Source organism: Apteryx mantelli, chromosome 10 (assembly GCF_036417845.1).
Source record: "Apteryx mantelli isolate bAptMan1 chromosome 10, bAptMan1.hap1, whole genome shotgun sequence".
Lineage (NCBI taxonomy): Eukaryota > Metazoa > Chordata > Aves > Apterygiformes > Apterygidae > Apteryx > Apteryx mantelli.
Genome location: NC_089987.1, coordinates 18,725,583 through 18,750,418, shown reverse-complemented (window position 1 = coordinate 18,750,418; position 24,836 = coordinate 18,725,583). Strand labels below are relative to the sequence as shown.

At 35.8% G+C, this 24,836-nt stretch overlaps 1 protein-coding gene across 8 annotated transcripts in view; it reads right to left on the bottom strand.

The window, feature by feature from the left end:
- CHD9 (chromodomain helicase DNA binding protein 9) overlaps positions 1–24,836 on the bottom strand; it is a 104,891-nt gene that overhangs the window by 13,173 nt on the left and 66,882 nt on the right. For 6 of the 8 annotated variants that reach the window (XM_067302579.1, XM_067302582.1, XM_067302583.1 and 3 more), the window contains 22 exons: positions 23,968–24,089; positions 21,916–22,159; positions 20,572–20,748; positions 19,422–19,565; positions 18,472–18,727; positions 16,395–16,605; positions 13,990–14,185; positions 12,329–12,496; positions 11,558–11,737; positions 10,120–10,230; positions 9,158–9,354; positions 7,707–7,906; positions 7,071–7,230; positions 5,955–6,044; positions 5,226–5,329; positions 4,967–5,084; positions 4,212–4,269; positions 3,836–3,878; positions 3,464–3,683; positions 3,094–3,296; positions 1,938–2,846; positions 86–249 (listed from right to left, as the gene is read on the bottom strand). In XM_067302579.1, coding sequence (XP_067158680.1) covers positions 86–249; positions 1,938–2,846; positions 3,094–3,296; positions 3,464–3,683; positions 3,836–3,878; positions 4,212–4,269; positions 4,967–5,084; positions 5,226–5,329; positions 5,955–6,044; positions 7,071–7,230; positions 7,707–7,906; positions 9,158–9,354; positions 10,120–10,230; positions 11,558–11,737; positions 12,329–12,496; positions 13,990–14,185; positions 16,395–16,605; positions 18,472–18,727; positions 19,422–19,565; positions 20,572–20,748; positions 21,916–22,159; positions 23,968–24,089 — 4,275 coding nt within the window. The remainder of the gene's footprint in view (positions 1–85; positions 250–1,937; positions 2,847–3,093; positions 3,297–3,463; positions 3,684–3,835; positions 3,879–4,211; positions 4,270–4,966; positions 5,085–5,225; positions 5,330–5,954; positions 6,045–7,070; positions 7,231–7,706; positions 7,907–9,157; positions 9,355–10,119; positions 10,231–11,557; positions 11,738–12,328; positions 12,497–13,989; positions 14,186–16,394; positions 16,606–18,471; positions 18,728–19,421; positions 19,566–20,571; positions 20,749–21,915; positions 22,160–23,967; positions 24,090–24,836) is intronic. The other 2 variants (XM_067302581.1, XM_067302584.1) reach the window with 1 other exon arrangement.

Sequence of the window (24,836 nt, the reverse complement as noted above, 5' to 3'; positions counted from 1 at the left end):
TTTTTGGTTTTAACATTTAACTGAATACTAATGTCACAGCCCACCCTTCCCTATACCTTTGGTTCTCAAAGAAGCATAAACTTGCCTTTGGCCAATAGGATGCAGCCAACATGTATCCACCTTGTAGGAGATAACTGGAATTTGGTGTCCCGTTGTTCATCTGGAAACTGTCCTGGGTTTCATCCTGTGTTGTACTCAGAGAAGCGACACTTTCTTCATCGTAGGCTTTTATATGAGGGGTTCCTTCTGCTAAATAAAACCACTAATATAATTTCATGTTGCAAAAAAAGGAATAAAAACACTCATAAGAGGCTCAGGTAAACAAAATATACAAAACAACATTCAGGGAAGTCCAAACACCAAGTTTAACCGCAGAATTAATTTGTCAGATTTTTCAGTAAGCCTGCTGGTCTTCCAAGACTTTTTCAAGAGCTTAACATGTCAAACATTCAGCTATTTGAAAACAGATGTGCTTCAGAGTAATCTGATAGGCAATCCTTACATATTTTTAACACTAGTATTTCATTTGCAAACCAACATGCTCTAAAACATAATATTAGGCTGAACAGAGAGGTTGTCCATCACCAGAATGTGGCAAGTCTACTGAGCATACTACTTTTAAAAATGCCCCATTTCATTTTCTGGATGGTATGTTGGATCCTCCACTTATTTTCCACTGTTTTTAAAATGTGTGTCTGCATAATTTTAATTTTTTAATCACAGAGGTTTTTTCCTAGTAACATTCTAGTGTGTCTTCTGACTTGCTTACACGTCTCTCCACATTCTTCTTTTACTTTTGCTTCCATTCAGACAACAATATAAATTTCACTATGACTAGGGGAAACAGACTGAAACTGAGAACTGGTGACATCTGAAAAGTAAGGCAAATACCACATCAGCACAAAGAATAAAGGTATTGAGGGACAGTTCTCCAGAACTCAAATTTGTTCTTAACAATGACTATATATTTAGTCATCTATTATTAATATTATTTAGCTTAAGAAATTTCAGATGTGAGAAGTAGGCCAACAGTTCTACAACTGTTGCACAATACATGAAACAAAACCTGGATTTAAAAGTAAAAGCGTAGATGAAGTTAAGGGAATTTTCCAGCATTTGCCAGTCTTTACCAATAGCCACAAAAAGAAAGGCTGATGGATTTACAACATTTTGCGATCTGAGGATAGCACAACTATATGCCTAAACAGACTGAGCTGGCAGAAAGGAAGCCCAATATTTGTATGTGAAGCAAACGTTATGGTATCTTCCATCTGGAACTAAATATTATGTCATATAAGCCTTCCTTTTCTCACACTGTTTTGAAATTTTCATACAACGGTTTCCTCTGAAAACGTCCTTCTACTGCTACAGACAGCAGCACCTGAAGCATTTTGTCTAAGCAGCATTTTATTTCCCAGTGTTCATTCCCCATAAAATTAACCCTATGGATTCCGTCTGTCAGTTCCCCAGACAAAAGGATCCATCTGCTTAACATGATGCCTTTTTGCCTCAGTTATCAGGGGGGGGGGAGGGGCGAGAGGGAAGCTTATTCACTCATGCTGTAATCCCATTGCCCAACTTCATTCTCTTCCCCTTCCTATTACCATTTATCACAGAGTAGAGAAATATCTGTTCACATGCTAACTCAGTTTGAATGTGACAAGGGTAGAGTACAGTTCATAGTCAATATCTAAAAAAGTTAGGTATGATTGATCAATTTATTAAAAATTTTAAGCCCTTTCACTAATCAGTGGTTTTTGCTTCTACTCTGAAACTTCCAAAGTGTCTCTCTATATGGTCTTTGGTCCTATGCTATATAATCTCCTCAGTCTTTTCTAAGCAGTTTTGAAGCAAATATTTTAAATGCTTGAAAATTTTAGTACAAGTACAAGCTTGGTCACCTCCAGCTTACAAGGAGAAAAAGACTATGCACATACCACGTTTTTGCGCCTCCTCTTCATCACTATCACTCTCCTCAGACGATGACGATGATGACGAGGAGGAGGATGAGGAGGAGGAGGAGGATGAGGAGGAGGCTGAAGAACAAGATGAAGATGACGAGGAGCTAGAGCCTGATCGAGAGTGTGAACAAGATGAGGAAGATGAAGAGGATGAAGATGATGACCTGGAAGAACAGGATGATCTATCTGAGTCCGAGTCTGAGTCCGAGCTGGAATCAGATCCTCTTTTGCTGACTCTCTGTTTTTTGGAGGCTGGGTTTGGAGTTAGAGGCTCTGTCCTTGCTGCAACCATGCGCCTGTCTGTTTCAGTCTTCACGCTAGGTTTGTGGTCTGTATTTTGTATTGATGTGCCATTTTTTGGACTCAAAGGTTCAGATTTCATTATTGTTTGTGTCTCCTCTGTAGACATAGATTCCTCTTCAGAAGACTGAGGGTCCTCTTTCAGATTTTCATTTTTAACTTTTGTATCCTCAAGAGCATTCACTTTAGCATCCAGCATTCTTGACTGAGGTGTAAGAGGAGAAGCAGACAATGCCATCTGATATTGATGCAAGAGGGGAGTAGAAGTCCTTGAGAGTGCCACTTTGTTCTGACTATAGCTCCTCTGGGCAGACATAAATGACAGTTCAGGATCACGAAGAATATGATAGTCTGTCCTGCTAACTCCATGTTTAGCAGCTCCAATAAGTAAATCCCTGTCATGAGTCCCACACTCCCACCAGACAGGCAAGTCTGGGTTCGGCTGGCATAGTTTTAGTCGTTCAAACAACTGTGGGTGTCGAAGAGCCTGTTCTCGCACTTTCCTTAGAAGCTCAATGCGATACAAAGTCCGAGAAGCACGCTCCTCTGTAATTGGTTGGATAAAGATGTTTGGGTCTACGAGCTCTGCATCAAAACAAAACAAAGATGAGAATCTGGCAAAAAATCCAAACCACTCCAAATCAGTTCTAGAAGTAAATGGCTTTGACCAGTTAATATCTCTCCCTGTTACAAACTTTCGATTCATATTTCACCTCAGATCTATCCTTATTTTGTTCTCCCCCACTTTTATTTTGGAACACATGAAAGAAATTTCAAGGTACATATTCATAGCAGAAATTAAGAGATAAAACTCTAAAATATATACACTCACCTTCTTTTGAGGGAAGACGACAGACTCTCCTGCACATTGACATAAACGCATACAAGTACTTCTCTAAGCTCTCATCAGTTTTCTTATGTAACCTAGCCATCGCTCTAAATTTGGTCCAATCAAATCGGCCCCTTTCAGGATCAAACACCACTCCAAATGTGGACACAACTCTGTAAAAGTCAGCTTCTTCTCTTCTTGTCCATCTTGATCAGCAAGAAAAAAATTGGAAACAGTAATTTCATTCACTATTTCATGCAACTTGCAATTATTACTTCATCAAGAATATATAAAATATAGAATATAAAACTCCTTTGAATTTTTGTTATAATTGTGTATTAAAAAAAAAAGAATATTTGTGCTCTGCACATACCTTTGCTGTCTTTCAATCTTAGCAGCCATCTTTGGATTTAGAGCAGCTTCTTCATATGGAGGCTGCATCATACTAGTCTGTATTGGGAATGCTGGCTGGATCTGCTGAATCTGTCTATTTTTACTTGTTCGTTGATAAGCTGTTATTAGGCGGCGAAGACGTGTTGTTAAGGCGGACTGAGTGGGCCAATAAATTTTGTCTCCCTCCATCATTTGTCCATCTATATTAAAACAAAGTTACACAAACAAATTAATTATTGCTGGTGCCTATGGCTGCACACTAACAACAAGCAATCTAAATATGATTTAGCTAAGAGTCAGGGGAATTAAAAAATTCAAACTAAGGCTGAAATTTAAAGTTTTATGTATATACCTCCATCTGCTATTACCAGATCACCTGGGGATGAAACATCATCCTGTAGAAAAACAAAATTGAACCAAATAAAAAATGTAGCCCCACCAGAGATTTAATTAAAATGCACATCTTGCATACAATTTACGATTATGACAAAGAACAACAGTAATGTATTTTATATTTTGAACAAATGGTTAAATAAGGCATAGAAAAGAATTACACACCAATTTGTTCCTCTTTCCCTCCCCCTCACTATAAAGATTTGCAGGAAACATGCATAAGCTGTATCAATTTAGAGAAATATTGAAAATATTAAATAATTTGCTCAAAAAAACATTCAAAATGTTGCATTCAGAGTGTGTTAAAAGAATAAAAAATTAGATGCCCACTATACCTCTATGTCATCTTTAAACATTGCTGGGGCTGGTTTATATTCTGGATCTTCTACATCCCTGTTAAAATTTCAAGACATAACAGGCCATTTCAATAACACTGTAAGAAATCCTTACTCTTTTTTCAAATACACAGAACATTTAAATCTAGTTAGATTTACTCTGGTTAATTTTTTATTTGAAAGACGGAAAATATTTCATAGCAGCTGCGGCTTTAACCCTGTCCTTTCCCCCTCCTCTCTTTAAAGTCGCAGTCTCCTTCAAGGAGGTCCTTTATGAGAGAGTTGCCAGCCCTCTCCCTGCTACGTAAAGGCAGTTCTGCCTTGCAGCAGTTAGCAGTGATACTCCAGCTGATCTACTGGGGTCACTGGTTAGCTACACAAGACTGGTATCACGCTGGTGGATCGGCAAAGGAGTTAAAACAGGTCTGCAGTACTCAGCCTCAGGAGGCTTTTGCACTTCAGCATCTAAGTGGCGTTTCTGACCCACCACAAGGTGCAATGGGTGCAATCACTGTAACAACAAGTTGCTACATTTTTTCCTTAACTGTGAAATCCCACACTGCATTGGTTTTGTTACACTCTTCCTAATTCTGCTTGACACACTGCAAGAGTAAAATCAAAGCAGTATTGTTCACATCAATGCTATCAAACTAGTATAAAAAACATTTAAGAGGAAAATAAAGTACAGCATATAAATTCAGTCTAGTTTATTTTAAGGCCTCAAAATATTCATGACTAGTTTGAAGTACTCCTACCCATCCATATAATCGTTTGCTCTCTGCTCAGCAGCAACTGCTTTTTCGTCTGGTTTGCCAACCCTTTCCAAGAAGCACAGTGCTGGATCTGCTCTGATAGTGTTGTACTTTTCATAACCTAAAATGGGGGAGGGGGGGGAAAGGCACAAATTCAACTTTCCAAGGAAGCTATTAAAAAATCCCCACAAAAAACACAAGAGAGTAGGGGGTTGATACTGAGAGGTGGGGAAGTATATAAACAGCCACCTGTATTACTCACCATGTTTAAAAACTCCAATGAGAAGGGATTTATCCGCATCCACGTCCCACCACTCAGCAGGAACTTCCGAGTGATCTGGCTCAGGGACCCAAACATCAATTTCACTAAGGAGAGTCACCAACAGCGCAAGGGTCACTAATGCTCAGAAGGAGAGGTACATTTTTGTCTTTGTACGCTTAAACTTTGCCAACTTCTGGCAGTCTGTGCTTAAGTTTTGTAAACCACAGACTATCTGCTTTTGTGTGTGATAGTATTAGATGGGCTGTTCTTCCATAAATTTTTAGAACAGCTTTCTGAACCAATTTAAACTTTCTATCCACCACAAGTTACTGTAGCAGTGAGTTCAAGAACTTTCAAATGGAAATGCTGCCATTAAAAAAAAATAAAATAAAAATCAATGGAAGATGAAGCACTTAACCAAAAGTGTGCACAACAGAGAATACCTCCTGATTAGCATATAAACTATAATAACTTATCTTTTACTCAGTTTTTTAGTTTTAATGATTTTATTTTACATAGCTAGACTAATAAACAGCAATCAAAACTTCCTCATGTACAGTAAGTACAAACTGCTTAGTAAACAAAGAGCAAATAGAAGCATTTTCTCACAGTTTAAGGGTACAGATATTTGGTTGTTATGATTCTTATTTACATCTAGAAAGAATTCTGAATTTTCATTTGATAGTTTACATTTAAAATAAACAAGCAAAAAACCTCTGTATAGTTCACCTGGCATCAATTCCATCAAACACCTTTTGGAATTCATTACCAATGACTTCTTGTTTTAAATAATACAGCATTCTTACTCGAAGCAAGACCCTAAAAAAAAAACAAAAACAAAAAAAAAAACAGAAACAAAAGAACCCCAGATATTAGTACTCTAAAAGCTTTCATTAATTTTTGTGACATTGCAAAGCTTTCCATTGGTTTTCCTAGAACATCACTGTCTTCCCTTAGAAGATAACCTCCAATTCAGGAGGAATTTAAACAACTTTTTTATTGCAACCACTTTTACAAATGATTTTTTTGTAAAAATTCTTTCAAATCCTAGAAAAAGATCAGAGCCAGCAGAACACTCCTCACTTTCTTCATAAAATCCTGTTATTAGCAAACTGCCATCTCCCTTGCCCAGTTTTGAGGATTCTCTTCAAAAGACCGTAGCAGGCTGAGAAAGGAACATCCTCCACACCACCTTTTCTTTCCTCCTCCCTCTACAATTCAGCACATGACCTCAGTGGCTTCTCTACGCTTTATCTTGAGTCCAGCTACTGCAGTTGCACAAAATTTTCAGGCAGAGTATGACAAGTTCTGCTACAGAAAACTGATTTAAAAACCAATTTAATTTAAAACAAGCTCATGCCTAGGAGTGAATTTCAACAAGCAAGGAAGCAAGCTCAGCTCCTCAGAAGCCTCGAAACTCTGCCAGGGAAAAAGCAGAAGACTGAGAGGCAACGACTTTGATGCTTACAGTTTCTTCGCTAAGTGTTCTCTTTGCAAACTAAGCATAAACTCTAAGCATTATCTAAGCAAACTTAGCAAACTCTTCAGTCCTTTGGGTGCTACAAGGCTCTCAAAATACGCTAGGAGGATGTCTCTCTAGGTAGGCGCATACACACACACAAACATAATTTTTAATCAGAAATGACCAGAGAATTATCTAAAAACTGAAATAGTTGTTTCACCTCCCAGTATGCAACCCATTTGTCCTAATCAAGCACACATCATCAAAACTTATTTCTGCAGAGTAACACAAGTATTTTAAAGTTTTTTAAGACAATGAGAATTAGAAGAAAAAAGAATCTTTAAAAAAAATTGGAAAACATTCACATTTCAGCTACTGCTTACTTGTTACAATGGTGTTTTATGTGCTTTTTATATCCTTCATCTTGCAATAGGTGTTCTGGATTATATTTTCGAAGCCATTCTGCTTTGTGTATATCAAAAGTACTAGCTTGGGTCTTCACTTTCTTTCCTTTTCTTCCCCTAGGCACAGGGGCTGATAAGCCTATATAATTTAAAATAAAACAGTGACAGCAACAGGTATATATAGATCCCCTGCGATACTTGTAGTTACTATATCCTGTATCAGTACTGTGACCTGCAGTGCAGAAAAAATTCTAGCCTCGCATCATTTCTTTCTCCTTTGTCTCTTAGAGCATCTCTGGAGCACATTTCACCAGCTAAGGACAAAGCAGGAGAGGGGGAGAGAAGGGAGAGTGTTGTCACCTGCTGCGAAACAGAACAGGTTCTTACACCAGCTGAACCAAAAGAAAGCTTACCTAGAGTATGCCAATCTGTTAGGGTAAGCCACCAAAAAGCAAAGCAAAGCAGAAAGGGCACATTTTCCCCCCATTAACTATCCAGAGTAAATTCCATTTATTTTAAGTAGGACACCTTTGGAGAGAGTTTTCAGCTGTTTTTATCCCAGTATCACAAGTATACGCATGTGAAGCTATTTAATTGCAGAGACACTTAACTTACCAAGGTGATTCTGCAGCTCTCGTGTTTGCCCATCTTCTGTTGGGGTAATGAGATCCCATATAAAACTTTTTATCTTCTCATCCCCTCTGTAGTGAACAAGACAATATGCTAATAGAGCTCGGCAAATTATCTCCACATCCTGTTCATTTAGTTGTCTCTTGAAGCGACCATGCGACAAAATCTCTCTCCATCGACCCCACCTGGTCCAAAGTGAAATACACATCAGCACTTTAAGGTGAAACACTCAGGCAGCCTGTAGATTTATTTTACAAAAAGGAGCTTCTCTGCAAGATTTTCACTTTTCTATTTTTTTTTCCTTCTATTTAAGTTACTGAGTGGAAATGTGAAAGTAACCTTTCAAACAAAATTCTGTGGGTTGCCTGTTTAAAAAACATGGATGACTGTTGCAGGCTTTTAAAACACAATACTGACAGGTACTCATACTGATGTACCAACATAGTCATTTATCTTTTAAGGCAAGAGAGAAAGAAGGCCTAAAATTATATTCACAAATCAACATTTGATTTTAATATGCTTAAACTAACCGGTCAGATTTTCAGTTCCTATTCAAACCTCACAGAAGTGCAAAATGTTTTGCAATTATCAACACCAGGCCCCTTACTGAGCCTTATTTACTTGCAGATTTTTGAGCCTGCCTGCAGCACTACTGAAAACACTGTTCTCTTCTGTAATGAATTTACAGAGACTACTGTAGTGCCAGTGTTAAATGTGCATAATCTCCTTTGAAGAAGGATTTTCTCTTTTCCTTAATGTTTCTTCAAATGGAAATTGTCAGAAAGATTTATATAGGGTGCACAATAAATTCATATGCTAAATAAATTCTATAGATAGATGCCAAGTTAATTTCAAGTTTAATCTAAAACCTAGTAGGTTGACTGACCATACTATACGTTCAGTCCATTTAAACATATTCCTCTTAAAAGACAAAAAGGTTGGGAATTCAGAAGTATAAAAGCATTAAATGGATTTGAAGGAACTCCTTCAGATACAAAACAAAGCAAAATGGAAAGGCTATAAATGCTGTCATTACATGCTTATTTCTACCTAGATACCACAACACATGACAGTATAAACACAATCATATATGCACCTGTATCACATAGCCTGAGACAACCAAGGTAAGTCTTACCACATAAACAAAGACATCTAAAGTTAAATTATATTCATGTGATTAGCAGTACCTATGTATTTTATTATGCCTTACATCTTTTGCAATAACTAACAAACCTTAATGCTTAGGATCACATCAAATGGATATAATATGAAAGTAAACTTATTTACACACACACACACACACACACACACTCTACTTGGTCAGGATCTGTATTCATCTTTGCCAAGATAGTTAAAATTTATTCCATAAACAAAATACAGTACTTAGAAAAACACTTTTGTAAGCTTCCAAGAATGAAGTAGGATGTATACCCTACCCATAGACCAGTAAGTTTTTTTCCACCCGAAAGCACTCTGTTCTTCCATATCCATTGGAGCGGTCACAAGGCCTGCGGAGTTTTGGTTTATCATCGCCCTCACTCTCCACTTCAGACAATTCAGCCAGCTCATCTTTTGTAGCACTGAATGGCCGTGTTTGTTTCCTAATTCTTGGGGTATCTATAACCAGGCTGTTCTGCAAAATTTCAAACAAAACTTATCAAAAATAGCTGGTAAGTTTTTCTTAAACAGGTGGCTTTAGTTGAGATAGAAAATGTTCTTTCCAATTTCATTAATAGATACTTTACAAAGAACATCACAGAAAATACATGAAAAGCAAGTGTAGTATTTTGTGGTGTTTAAGGCAACAAAAACTGAGTTTCATATCATGATGCCAATATATTAGTTATAACCAATACTGAAATCTCATTTATTTGCACTGAAAACTTGCACAGACTCCTGCATGGTCTCTGCCAGTAAAAAGGGGCCATGAAACCTTTTTAGAACTGACTGCATAGGAATTTCTTAAAGTACAGGATACATCTTTCAGTAAGGTAAAACTGCCATTATAACTCTCAGGCAGCTATCTTGCAGATTCTAGCATAGGATTTACAGCCAGAGAAACAAAGCAATCGGAACAATTATACAATTCCAACCATTTCTAGGTCTTAAACCAAAAACAACCCCAAAACCAAACAAAAAGCCACAACCAAACAAACAAAACCCCCCCACCAAACTCTTTTGGGACATTAGGGAGCTAAAAAATACTAAAGCAATCTTGATTACCCATGCACAGACTAACCAGCACAATCAAAAATAAAGGAGTAAAATACCCCCCCCCCCCAGTCTGATTAGTCAAAATGTTAATCCAAAAAGCACCAAAAATCCTTCACTGTTATTCCACAATTCAACAATAAGCACATACTTAAAAGAACATGCATTATAAAAGAGAGATACTTACTCTACCACTGATGGCTTCAATATCTATTTCTGCTTTTTTGGCCCATTTCTGCCAGAAGTTGGGATCATCTAATGAAATATCAGTCCTGTTTCCAGATGCAACAAAACTAGCCTGTATTGGGGGGGAAAAAAAAAAAAGATTTTACCAACATCGTAGATGAACAGTTAGTACAGTTTGAACATCTGCTGCTACGACTACATAGTCTTATCCCATCACAATATCCCAAGCAGTTGTTAAGCCTTTAGAAGTTACCTACAGTGCAAAGTAACTCAAAATATTTCCTCCCTCTTAAAGTCAGATCCATAAGATATCAGAAAAATCTAATGAACTTCTTTGCACCATCAGGAGGGAAGAACATGAAGCTGCAAGATTCTTCTGCCTCTAAGTCTCAATCTATGTTACTCGAATGAAAGAAAACGGAATCCTTTGAAGAGGCTCATCAGCATTTGAGGATTTCATTGCATGCAAAAGTATTCGCTTGAGCGAAATTTCAAAGGAGTGTTTAAACTACCAACAATCAAAGCTTGGGAGCATGGAATAAGCTTAATTTCAGAAAGTATTAAGAAAAAAAAAGATACACTGCTTTTGGGGAAAAAAGTAAACAAACAAAATTCTAGCTCTTCTGTTAAAAAAAGATGATGATGCTTCCTATTTCTTCATAAGGAGCCTACTTTTTACTTAACAAAAGATCCTAAATAACTATATGCATTATTTATAAATATTCATTTATATTCTTAAAAGCTTTCCTTCTGCTTTGCTTGTTTTTTAAATTGTCACAACTGCATTAGTGAAAGACCCATGTTGCACAGTCTTGGTTATATTGTTTGAGAAATTAGCTGTTTTTTCTTTTTTTTTTTTTTTTTTTTTTTAGTTACCCATCACAAATTAAAAACAGATTTCAGCCAATTTTATTCTGCACATAATCAATTACTCTGAAGACCTTTTATTCTTACAATTTCTTTATTTCTCCTCCTATATTTTAGAAACATTCTTATTCTGCTCTTCCAATTCTTACCAGAAAAGTGCAGAGTTCAAATCATATCCTAAGTATAGGTATTTTTAGATTCAATCTGACAATTTTTAATCTTATTAAAAAATTATTAGCTTACATTTTTTCCCCTGTGCTTAATATATCTCAATGAACATATAAACAAAACAATGTTTTAATATTCTTGGTTACTGCAGTCCACTATACCACACCTATCACTTGATTTTGCTCAAGCATGTCCCTTGGGTCTGCCATTTACTCAATGTGAATGTGCAAATCATAGACTTTGCTATATGCACGTCTACATACGGTTTTAAATATAAGAACACAAAAAATGCACCTCATAGACATAACTACTGTTTTGTTTCTTTTTAAAGTATAAGCTTTGTAACATTCTTCAACTAAATTTAAAACTCTGTACGGTCAAAGAACAACTTGCTGCTTCTGCACCTTGGCAAATGTGGAGCCCCTTCCTTCTGATTCAATTGTGATAGTTTTAGTACGACGTAGCAAAATTTGGTCAATGTCTTCCTCACAGAATTTAGATCCTTCATCTTCTTCATCCATAATGGCACCATATGCCCCTCTTCGAAGCAAATCTTCTATTTCTTTCTTAGAGAGTTGTTGGATCTGAGCAAATAAAATAGATTTAAAAATAAAGTCTAGGGAAAAAAATCCCCCAAAGCCTTTTTTATTTCTTCTTTCCCTTCTACAACCTAACTATGCCTTTTAATTTATAAACTTAAAATCTAGGTTAATAAAAGCACTAAGCTAAAAGTCTAATTGACTATTGAAATAATGTTATATGGTTACTGTGTTGATTTTTTGCAAGTACCTTTCTTTAGTCATGGCTATTATCAATGCAGTGATGAACATAAGTTTAAAAAAATTACCTTTTATTACCACGCATACATCTGATCTTATATTAAAGTAATACAATTCAGGAGATGCAACAAGTCAAAGAGAAACTTTTCTCCCTGTGTTAGCTTTGAAATTATCTACCCTGGACCTTATGAGGTAACAAATAACAAAAATTTTATCAGAAAACTTATCAGAAAATGTGACTATATTTGATAATTATGCCAATTATCATTAACCCACATCACAAAACATAACAGATGCAAGCAATAGAAAAAAAAAGGTAACTTCTATAAATTAAAACAGTTCCCACAGGATTACAAAAGCAAAAGGATAATTATTTCAAGAAACAAATTTACATACACCACCAACGCTGTTTTCTCTTCCACTCATACTCTGTAAGACAGCCTTATCCAGTCCCAATTTCAGACTTGCTCTGTCAAACATCTCTCTCTCATACGAATTACGGGTTATCAATCTGTAGACCTTCACTGCTTTGTTCTGACCAATCCTGTGACAACGGGCTTGAGCCTTTTGAAAGAATGGAGAACAAAAATGAAAATTTAGACTTTTGTCTAGAAACAAGATAAGACTAAGAAATTTGTTCTACTGTAGCATAAATCTTAAACAACAGCATAAACTTGAAAGGAAGTCAGTTCACATTTACTTAAATGGAAACTATCAGATATCTTTCACGCCATAAACACTTCTGTAAGAATAGTAACAGGTAAAATGCAGGTGGGATGATCTGTGCTGAATGCAGCTAAATGGTATTTCTCCAACAAAAACACTGCATAAAAAAGACACACTAAGCCACAATTTGTCAGATCTCCAAATACAAACACTAAAGAAGTTGTGACTTCAAACTGGATTCTACTTCAGTGTCTAATTCCTAAATTTGACTAATTCATTGTTTGATTCTACAAATTACTGCTTTTCTATAGATTATGTATGTATTATATAAAAATGTATTAGTTTCAACCTCAATCTCTTATATTTGGTTTTAATAAGTAATGAGAAATATCTTCATTTATACATTACTCTCTCATCTATTTGCATACACAAATAAACATTTTCTTACATAAACCCACATGGTAATATCTTTCCTTTAGCTTTCTAGATTTTTATTACAGTTGAATCTTAGTGGTCAAGGATGGCAGTAGGAGCATACAGCCTGTATAAAGTAAAAATACAGGTAATACAAAGTTCTATAAAAAGCCTATTTTATGTGCTAACTGGACCTTCTGAGTTTCTGGTCAGGTATCACAGTAGCAACACCTAACTAAACTACATCTCAATGTCTATATTTCTTAAAACGAAGGGGAGGCTTTCCCCTCTGCATTTCTTACACAAAGCAGTTTTGATTATATAGCTTTGTATTTACTTCAGGCTTACAGGACAAACCTATATCCCAGCTCCCTTCTGCCTCTCATCACCTTTTCTCAAATATTTACACCTAGATATTTCGCTGCAAAGATAAATAACACCCATAGCTAGTAATATTTACTAGTTCAATTGCATTTACTCACTTGGGACAGTTTCTGAAGTCACTCCGATCTAAAACTATGGAGTAACTGTACCTTAACACGGGACCAAATTCTTCCCTAGTTAAATAATTTTTAATTGAACAGCCCTACTTTTGTGAACTGTACAGTCAGTATATGTAAAATCTGACTCCCCAGTGTTGTTTCATGTTTCCTGATGGCTTCAAAATCTTAAGGTTTTTATAAATTCACAGATTTGGTTGCATTTAGCTGCAGTAAACTGTTGCATTTAAAGAGAAATCAATCTGAAAGACAAAGTTGAAAAAAGATGGAACCTAGATGACTTCTACTTAGAAAGTATCCATCAATAAACTTTAAACATACACTTCAAAAAAGAAAACCCTGAACATGTTGAAATCATGCATGTTCAAAACAGAGACAGTATTCAAAGTGAGCAAGTTTATATTGACTAGGTTTGTTTGCCTGCTTAGGCCTCAATATTACGCTCACCAAAAAAAAAAAAAAAAAAAAAAGAATTACCTGCAGATCATTTTGAGGATTCCAGTCAGAATCAAAAATTATACAGGTATCTGCTGCTGTCAGATTAATGCCCAAGCCACCAGCTCTGGTGCAGAGGAGGAAGACAAACCGATCCGAATCGGGTTTGCTAAACCGGTCAATGGCAGCTTGTCTCAGATTCCCTCTTACTCGTCCATCAATTCGTTCATATAAGTATCTGCACATTGTCACGTATACACACAGCACACACAGACACACACAAAAATCATTACAAAACTGTTTATAATGTAAAGAGAAATTACAATAGGTCTCTTGCCTGCGTATTTATTCTTTACAATCAATAAAAATGACATAAACAACTTTGATTTCTGCTTATCAGTGAGGAACATAACCAGAAATCAAGATTGACCTCTCATATTGGTAGTAGTAAAATGTGGGTAACATCAGCAAGTCCTAACATGGACATTTTAAGACAAATTCTTCTGAAAAGCAGAATTATTATTCTGACTGATTAGCCTGATTATACGTACCAGGGAACATGCATTACCACGGCATTTAGTTGTATTAAAACACACCACAAACTGAAGTCCAATGCAGATATTTAAAAGATTTTCATGTGCTGTTCTGGATCACTGCCTCAGGTGACAGACGCCTGGCGGCGTACTGCCGCAGCGCATGCCAAAGGCCCGAACCTCGTGGGGGTAACTGCCGAAGCAGCACACAGCAGCACCCAGTGAGCTGTCACTGCATGAACTGCGTATTCTTTCTGCCAGGACCAAGAGAGATCCAACAAAAATGACTTCACAGCACCTCTAACACTGTCTTGGTCTTTATCAAGGCTCAAGGAACTTCTGATCTACTATAGTAAAACTGGCAAAATTAGAAGACCAAAGTTCAACTGTCACTTCCTTCGTTACCTTTGATAATTACAAAGACTCCTATGAAGCTTCTGAAATCCAGATAAATGTCTCGGCCCTGCTTAAAAAAGGAGCAAAAGACTTCTGCATGCTGCAAAGGGAAGAAGATGCTGACTGTATATTTACTAGTCAAAAAGCTTCACAACCATTTTTCTTCTAATCAGCCATAAAACGGCACAGGACCACAGGCAGTTTGGCAGGCGGCTGTCCCCTAGAGTTAGGGGCTCTGCTGAGTATTACCTCTAACCCTGTGGGCACTCCAACAGTTCTAACCAAAGGGCAGCATAAAGCAAATTTTAACTTCTGTGGATTTCAAAAGATTTTACCTGTAGCAGTGATGTACTAGTCTAGTTGTTACAACCTTACAGAATAAGGAATATTTTCATATTGAATTATATGTACTACTATGAAGACAGAATCAGTCAGTGCATTAAAATCCACATATACAAAACACAAAATGTTGAGCTTTCAGTTCAAATTAATAACTTCACATAACAAAAAAGTATAAAAGTTAAATAAAATGATAATAAAAGAGATGTTAATATAATCTGCAAATGATTTCCAATACACATTCCAGTATCCATTGCACGAAGGCACTACATTTATTACTAAGGTTTTTTTTTTTAAGTTAATTCTGTATTACTAGACTGTTCACTGACAAGTATATGCTTTAAAGCAGTATCTACAAGCCAACAACTGAACTATTAAAACAATCAAACCAGAACTTTTTATAGTTTTACAGACTAACATAGCAACTACTGATTTTTAACTGAGTTTAAGGTTAGATGCTAAGGCTTTATGCACAGTATTTAGTCACGTGCTTAAATAAGCGCTTAGTTTCCCTTGGGTCAACAGTATGATCAAACAGTGCTATTATATGTTACAGCAAAAGCCAGTCTAAGGAATGGTTTTATGGCTGGCAGTAAAATCCTGCAAAATTCAAAACAGTAGTAATTTAGGCAAAATAGGAAGTGAAAATTTTGCTTTTAAGAGTGGCCTAAATTACCTTACTGTAGCCACATATCTATTGTTACACTAATATAGAAAATAAAGCTCCAGTTATTAAACATTATGTACCTATATTTTGTCGGGAGTAAGGAGCTATACTTCCCATAGAAGTATCTGGTCCAAGTTCAACACAACGTAAATAAAGCATGCATTACATGCTTCCTGGGGTTTAGACAAGCAACGTTGAGCTTGAACTTACATGGTTTCTGATAGGCAATGTGTAAGCAGTACATACATACAAGAACGTTTAATGGAAAAAGCAACAAACTGAAGGCACACGGTTTACCCAATAACCTTTCTTCAGATGCTCTCTAAAGTTTTTCTGTCACTGAATAATTGATAACATATCACAAAGCATAAGAAGTTACAAAGTAATTGGAACAACAACAAAAAAATGTTTCCTATCTTTGGTATGCTGTAATCATTAATCCTGCACTAAACATCTAAAGATATGCCCATTGAGAATAACACACTATGAAGACAAAATATGCAATACCTTACCTTTTATGTATAAGGTAATCCTCCAAAATATCAAGACAGCGCACCATCTGAGAGAAGATAAGCACCTTGTGGCCTCCTGCTTTCATTTTTGGAAGAAGCTTATCAATAAGAACCAATTTACCAGCAGACTGGATCATTGCTTGTAGATGGAAGTCAGGAGCACTTGGGCTATAAGTTTCTTTAAACTCTCCAAGGATTTTCTCTTCAGCACCTATCAAAGAATATCTGTCAGTATCCGTACATATATGCACACAAATACCTTCATATATACACAAGATAAGTCTCAAAATAAACAGTTTATTTGTTTGTAACTTTTTAAATGTGGGCAAGCATTTGTCTTCCATCCATAAATTGTTAATTATTCAATTGTTTGACTGTTTACTTAAATCCAAACTTTGCCCTCTTTTCCTGTACTTACTAAATGGGTTCCACAGTTAAACAAAAGCATAAGTAGCAAAAATAAAGGCCACAGAAGACACTTTCAATGACTTGTGACTGTGTCTTATTGTGATGGAATTGGGTGATGGTGACAAGGACAGCTGCACCCCCAAAAATCTGTGACATTGATGACTCAGTCAGGGTCAGGTTTGTTTTTTTGTCAAAGTCCAGAATGCCCTTAGTAATACTCCAATATTGCAATGCAAATTTAACAGATTTAATTGTGTATTGTGCCTTTTTTTGACTTAGCATTCAAGAGCAGGACTCAATGTTCAAGATGTAGTTATATTAATCACTATTAATTTCAAATATTATTATGAATAAGAAAATGATTTAACTAAAATTGGAAAAAAAACCCTACAGCATGGATAACAGGTACACAGTTTCGAGAAAATGGAATTGTCAGGAAGATAAGGCCATAGCCCTCAAGCTAAAGGAAGTCTGAGTATAGTCATTTAAAAACATGGCACAAATAGCGCTGAAATAACATTGCTTTCAACTCAGACCTAGCTTGTGGTTACTTATTTGAGGGGGGAGGGAGGAAGAAGTACTAATTTAGTAAAAGACAGTGCTTGTACTCTAAATATCCCCCATGAGCCACTGTCGGAGACAGAACAAAGTTCCAGGTGGATTTAAAGTCCAACAAGAACAGTTGTTTCTATGCTCTTAGAAAACAATAGACAGCTATGCAATTGGGGTCAATACAGAAATCTTATGACTTTAAGCAGAAGAACATAGAAAAATATCCAAAATTAGTTAAATCTCCCAAAATTACAAAACCAAGAATGTAACTTATTTTAAAAGTGTTGTTTAAAAAACAAAGAAAAATACTGCAAGCCCTTTTATCACTGTGATATTTGAAATGGGACATAAGTCTTAACAGCAAGAAGCAGTATTTTCAAGAAGCAGTATTTTCAAGAAGCAGTATTTTCAAGAAGCAGTATTTTCAAGAAGCAGTATTTTCAAGAAGCAGTATTTTCAAGAAGCAGTATTTTCAAGAAGCAGTATTTTCAAGAAGCAGTATTTTCAAGAAGCAGTATTTTCAAGAAGCAGTATTTTCAAGAAGCAGTATTTTCAAGAAGCAGTATTTTCAAGAAGCAGTATTTTCAAGAAGCAGTATTTTCAAGAAGCAGTATTTTCAAGAAGCAGTATTTTCAAAACCTTAAGTCCTGCTATGATTGAAATGATAGCAAAATTTTAAGTGATTTAGGAGTTTATTTTCTTGCAAGTAGGAAAAAAATATCCAAGTAAGTTATATATAAATGAAAAAGCAATGAACACTGACATAGATCATATTATTGTCTGCAAGATGCATTAATTTTAGAAGTTAGTTCTAGAAGATTTTTTCATACTGCTTTTAAAGAGATGCAACTTTTCCAAAGAGCAATTATCTCATGGAAATTTTTTCTTTTCTAAATGTTCTGTGAAATTACATGAAATAAGAAGTTCACACTTCAAGCCTTATATAATATGCAACTGCCTCACAAGTTTGCTTTACATCCGTCAAAAAACGTTTCTGCCTAATTCAATACTCGGAAAGTCTGATCACAGTGCAACATATTTCAAATAGAAGTTCTTGCATACTTTAAAAAGAAGTACAAAAGTACTTTAAAGAGGTCTTAATTTATCATGCATTTACCTTTGATGAGATAAGGGTGATTACAACACTTTCTGAGTTCCATCATAGTGTTAACTAGATTGGGTACATTTGCTTGCCCTGCTCCTTTGGATAAGAAAGCAAAATTCTTCTCCAAAATTGCTCGATAATATTTCTTTTGAATATTAGTTAGTTCTACTTCAATTATAGTTTCCTCTTTAGGAGCCAACTTTTTTTCTACATCTTCCTTTAATCGTCTGAGCATCATGGGTTTCAGGATGGCTTGTAGTTTCTGAACCTGAATGAACCACAACAATTAGTTGGAATACACATAGAAGTAACAGCATAGCGTAATTCAAAAGTTTTAAAATCCACATCACTGTTAATTCTACATTTGTATGAAATATTTTCCAGAAAAGATATAATTTTGTTTTTAACCTCTAATTATCAAAGAGATTTTTGATGCACTCCAATAACGCAAAAAGGAATATCTTTTTGACATTTGTTAGCAAAGACCCTGGTTACAAAACCAGAAGATTTCAATTACTGTTATTCTCTTACTTGACATATTCACAAAACTGATCCAAAAAAGTAAAAATAATTCTTCAGCATGAACTGAGATTCTGTAACTTATATCTCTTTAAATTTATCAGAGTACTTTTCCAAGTAAAATCAAGCTCTAAATATATTTCTAATAAAAAAAAGAGATTTGAGAAATACTTGAACATTGTGTTTTTTCTTCAGAACATCCCAAAGATGATGCCTTGACTTGTTTAGTAATCTGAAAATGTTATTACATTTTTAACTGTTTTCTACCATCTGCATGGATTAGAGAAATTAAATAGATGACAAAAGAACTCATAAGTGATAGATCAAGGGGAAAAAAGGGCACTAGAGTTTAGTTACCTAAGTTATTCAAAACAAAAATTATTCCTCAGGTAAATCACTTCTAAATACTGGAACACAAAAGAAACTTTTATCACATGTAGTACCTGTTCCTCTGTTTTAAGGTCTCCAAATTCTTGCATGAATGTAGATTCAGCAGGAAAACGCAACGGTTCAAGAAAATGAAGGAGGCTAAATAATTCTTCTACTGTGTTCTGCAGTGGTGTACCTGTTAGCAGCACTTTATGCTCCTATAAAAAAAGGGGGGGGGGGGTTGAACTTGCATGAGCTTATACACAAGCATTTATTAAAACATTTTTATTAATTCTGAGTGTCATAACCTGAAAGTACCAATTCTGAGTATCAGTAAGTACATCGGTAATACACACAAACTGATTTATAAAAGACCAACAGTAAGTATTTTCTACTAGCTTTTCTTTAGATTTTTCTTTTCTGGCATCTGTGAGCCAGTTCACCTAGTTACAGCCAAGTAGTAAAGAAATGACTGAACAACTTTCCACACATATACAATCCCCTATCTCAATAGTGTGGAAAAAATACACCAAGTATATAACAAATCAAATCAGACAACTTATGTATCTTCTTCTGAGAATGCGCACCAACTAGTATACTAAAGTAAAAGTCAGGTGGGAGAAAAAAACCAAAAGTAGCCATGGTACACCTTATAGCGGATACACCCACGCACACACACAAAAAAAACCAAAAAACAAACAAACAAAAAAACCAACCCCCCCCCCAAAAAACCCCAAGATCCATTGTAGCATTCTCTTTTAAAATCTTGCCACTATATCATGTAATACCTGAAGTATGGGATTAGACAATCATCCTATCTTAAATTCCACTACTTGCTTAGTAGTGTTATAACAACTTGCTTTTAACAAATAACTTGTTTAATACATTTTCTAGCTTCTTTTAAAGTTATTATTGTGCAAATGCTTACACGGAAACTATTTTATTACTAAAAAGTGATCAAAATCATAATCAAAATGGACTATAAGAGAGCATTAGCAGAAAAAGATTCTGCTTACAGTTAGTATGCACCCCATTTTAGTTCCTCAAAAACATACCAGCATCAGGTCTTAAAAATATATATATATTTGAGGAGAGTATCAAGAATGGTTATCTCCAGTCAGTCTTTTGGTAAACAAGCTTGTAATTTATTATAGTACTGTACCTAAATATTTTTATAGAAAAAAAGATATAGTAAAACCACATAAGTGAAATATAGTCACTCACAAGGTTCATTAGCTTTAGTCCTTCCAAGAGTTTGCAATTTTTGTTCTTCAGTCTGTGTGCTTCATCAATAATAACACACCGCCACTCAATTGCATTGAGTTCTGGACAGCCACCAAGAATCATTTCAAAAGTAGTGATAATGGCTTGGAATCTGTATGTACCTCGAACGATGCGGCCCTAGAGATTTACAAACACACACACCTTGTCATACTACCTTGAAGCTACTCAATTTAAAGATTTCATTGCTGAAGTTTTATCCAAAACCAGACATGAGATTTTATGTTACAAATTGTTTTATCTTTCCATACACATTTAGCAGGTCTATATAATTCTGTAATTAATACTAATGAATAATTGTCCATCACCAAAAATCCAATACTGTCTAACCAACAGTAAAATTCTAACCGCTTCTTAATTACAGATATAGCCATCTAATAAAACTGCTGCAACAGGAGTTCGTAGGTAGTACTACATTTTTAATCCCACGAAAATCTGAAAGAATGATTGACAGAAGAAAACTACAGTCAATCAATCAAAATATATGACTAATACATTTAGCACTCATATTGCAAGTAAAAAAAAAAAAATCACTTGAGCCAGTGAGAATCAGATGAACACCTTTTATCTTATCTAACTGGCTTTACTCAATTGGTCTGACAAAAAGAATATGTCAGGTCTTCAATAAGACAGTATACAATAACTCACTAGAGAAACAAGACATCATTTTAGTGTTTAAGACTGTTCAAAACAGAAAGCTGTTTTGTCTTTAAAGAAAAACAGCCTTATCTATTTTGTAAAATAGCATGACAATTTAAAAAAATTACTTGCTTTATCCAGAAAACAAAGAAAAACCCCCTGCTAAAACGACAGATTTCAAGTTTTTTCATTTCAATTAATGTAAAGTAATTAAGACAGAAAAGCAAACTGTAACACAAGCAAGGTTAGTCACTCCAGGGAAGGGAAATTAATAGCTACCTAAAGGTAGCATAGAGCTTAATGGGCTACGTTTTCTTTCTTACTGTTCTTCATATTCAGGGCCCAAATGCAACTATCTGCATACACTTTAACACTTTAACCTCCACATGAATGTCAGTGTCAATGCTACTCAATTGCAAAACTGCTCAGCATACTGTAATGACATACATCTTGCTGCAACCAGTTTCACAAAACGTACTCAGTAAGCACATGTTGAAGATCGACATGTAAAAACTCTAAAAACACATGATGGTATGGAAAATGACTTTCACTAAGACACATATGCAGATAACGTAAAGCGTACTTTTCATTACCACCATCTGAAACAGGTTTGGGGTAAGTTAATGGATACAAGTGACATTACAATACCTGGGAGTCCCTGAAGTACATTTCATACTGCTGAATCATCTGTCTGCTGATCATACTTCCATGATACACTACAACATTAAGGTCAGTCCATGTGCGAAATTCTCTTTCCCAGTTTGTTATAGTGGAAAGCGGAGCTATGATCAGAAAAGGCCCTCTTATACCAGACAGGAGGATTTCATAGAGGAATGTAATTGACTGAATGGTTTTGCCAAGACCCATTTCATCCGCTAAAATGCAATTTCGTCTGAAAGTAAGATATATTCATTTGTTATTAGGGTCAAAGAAAGTACAGTCATTAGAGCTGTTACTCAAATGGAAAATTTATAAAAACAAAGCTCAAAGATACCAGTTTAAAACAATAGTCAAAACTGCGGCACTGCAGAAGATGCTCATAAGTATTGCCCGTTTATGGTGAAAAAAAAGTATTTGGTACATAAAAACACTGGTTTCTAATCATATTTAGCACTTTCAAAACCTGAGAAAGGAAAGTTCCATAGGTTTCTCCTAAACAAAACACTCTAAAGTTATTCTTTTGGGATTATATCTGCCCTAATTAAAGGAAATTAATTAATCAAAGAGATTTCCTATATGTACACTCACCTTGACAAACCTGCTAGAAACTAATGAAGATTCCATAAAAGTCACAGTATAAGAGATGCAAAGTGTCCCACCTACACTCATACAAACAGAGTGCATCATAGCACCACTGCCAAATTTCACCCACTCTATTTCCAAAACGGAGAGAGATATATAACCAAATTATTACACAAACCACCACTAGGTGCTCACCCTCAACCACATATGTTCACTTAGGTGCTCACGCAGCTATGCAGTGAGCTGAATCACAGAACAGTCGGGGTTGGAAGGGGCATCTGGAGATCATCTGGAACAAGTTGCCCAGGACCATGTCCAGTCGGCTTTTGAATATTTCCAAGGATGGAGGCTCCACAACCTCTCTGGGCAACTTGAGCCAGCGTTTGACCACCCCCACAGTGAAGAAGCATTTTCTTATTTTGAGACGGAATTTCCTGTGTTTCCGTTTGTGCCCATTGCCTCTCGTCCTGTCACTGGGCACCACTGGGAAGAGCCTGCCTCCATCCTCGTCACCCTCCCATCAGCTATTTCTATGCACTGATAAGGTCCCTCCAGAGCCTTCTCTTCTCCAGGCTGAAGAGTCCCAGCTCTCTCAGCCCCTCCTTGTAGGAGATGCTCCAGTCCCTGAATCATATTTGTGGCCCTGACTCAAAATGACAGATTTTTTTTCCTCCAGATCATGAAACTATATGCCTAAACAGTATGCTCACTGACATAACCTCTAAAGAGAAGGCAACTGATACTTTGGAAATAAAACAAGCAGGAAGACTCATGAATAGATACTTAAATTAGATACAGAGGAAATTCATGCTTTGGGGGGGGGGAAAGAGTCTTGAAAAATGACATGATACCCTTCAAACAGTGATTATATTCTAGTTAATATATCACTGCATTAATGATCAAAAGTTAATTTAGCTTATAATATAGGAAATACAATTACCTACTAGTCTTATTTGTGAAAACAAGTAACTTTATTTGAAATATATATTAATTCTATAAATCATTCTGAAAGATGCAATGCAGCAGTGAAAGTATCATTTTAAACATCTTTAAAAATTTTTCATTGACTATTATGATAGAAACTAACACACAACAATTATTTTTCAGTTGTTCCAAGAATTCCTGTATTTTCTTAAGGGGGGAAAAAAACCCTTTTGTTCCTAAAAGCTTGTATTTTGTGTGTAAGCCGTTTTTTGTTTTAATTTCCTCTCAGTCATTAAATTGTTTTCAGGTAGGTTAGTTTTATTCTTTGAGGACTTGTTTTTTGTTAGTCTTGCTGGTAAAATACAGTTGTACACCCAAATGAAGAGAAACTTCAAGTTTTTTTTTCAGTTATACCTTTTTAGCTAAATGCAGAGAGGTTAGGATAAGTTTGTTTAAAACAGTATTCATCCACTGTAACACATTTCTTCACTTCATATTCTTAAAATTTATATTAAAAATATTCCATGCATATACCTATTGTACCAGTTGAATAGGAGCCAGTTAAGTCCTTCCAGTTGATATTCCCTGAGCTGATTGCCATTTTTATATTCCCTGGACTGTTCTATCTTCTTCCAAGAGTTTGGAGGTGGTCGGTCCTTTAAGGGAAAAATGAATATATTTGCAAGTTGGCACACACTTCCTTTTTTCAAAACATTTTTACCTATTAGTTCCTGAGTGTAACAACTTTGGGTATAACTATTCAATCTTAAAGACGGGAAGGGGTCCTTGTTAACATTACCTACTAATGTGTAGAAATCTGAATTTTATTGTCTATAGAAATGAATACTTCAAAAATTATTTTAAAATGATAATATAAAATAACTGATTTCTAGAACTAAAAGTGCAAATAGCTTGACACTGGCAATCTGAAACACCAGCTCCTTTATGCAGTAATGAGTCTTCAGAGAACTTGCTGAGAATCTTTAACGTTTCACTTTGGAAGCTCTAGCAACGCCTGCCCTACAACCACAGCCAGCCGAGCACTGGGGACTATCAGGATCCCAGAAGTTTGAGTAACTCTGGATCCTAAGGCTGTCCTGAAATGGTCTGAGCCAAGCTACGCTAAGTTACTGTGGTCTGGCCCGTTCTCTCAGCACCAGTGCTGGTGACTGATGTTCATCTGACCTCATGGTTAGCCAATTCAGGAAGCTAACACCAGCTAAAAGTAAACTTGTGGGTGGTTTAGTTCCCTGATTTCACCAAGGAGGGATCAGATGAAGGACAGTGTCAGCAAACACAGGATCATGATAGGAAGGGCATGAATGACACAAGAGGACTGTAACAGTATCAAGATACAATCTTTCTCACGAGCTAAAGGAAAGCTGAGAGATTGTATATATACT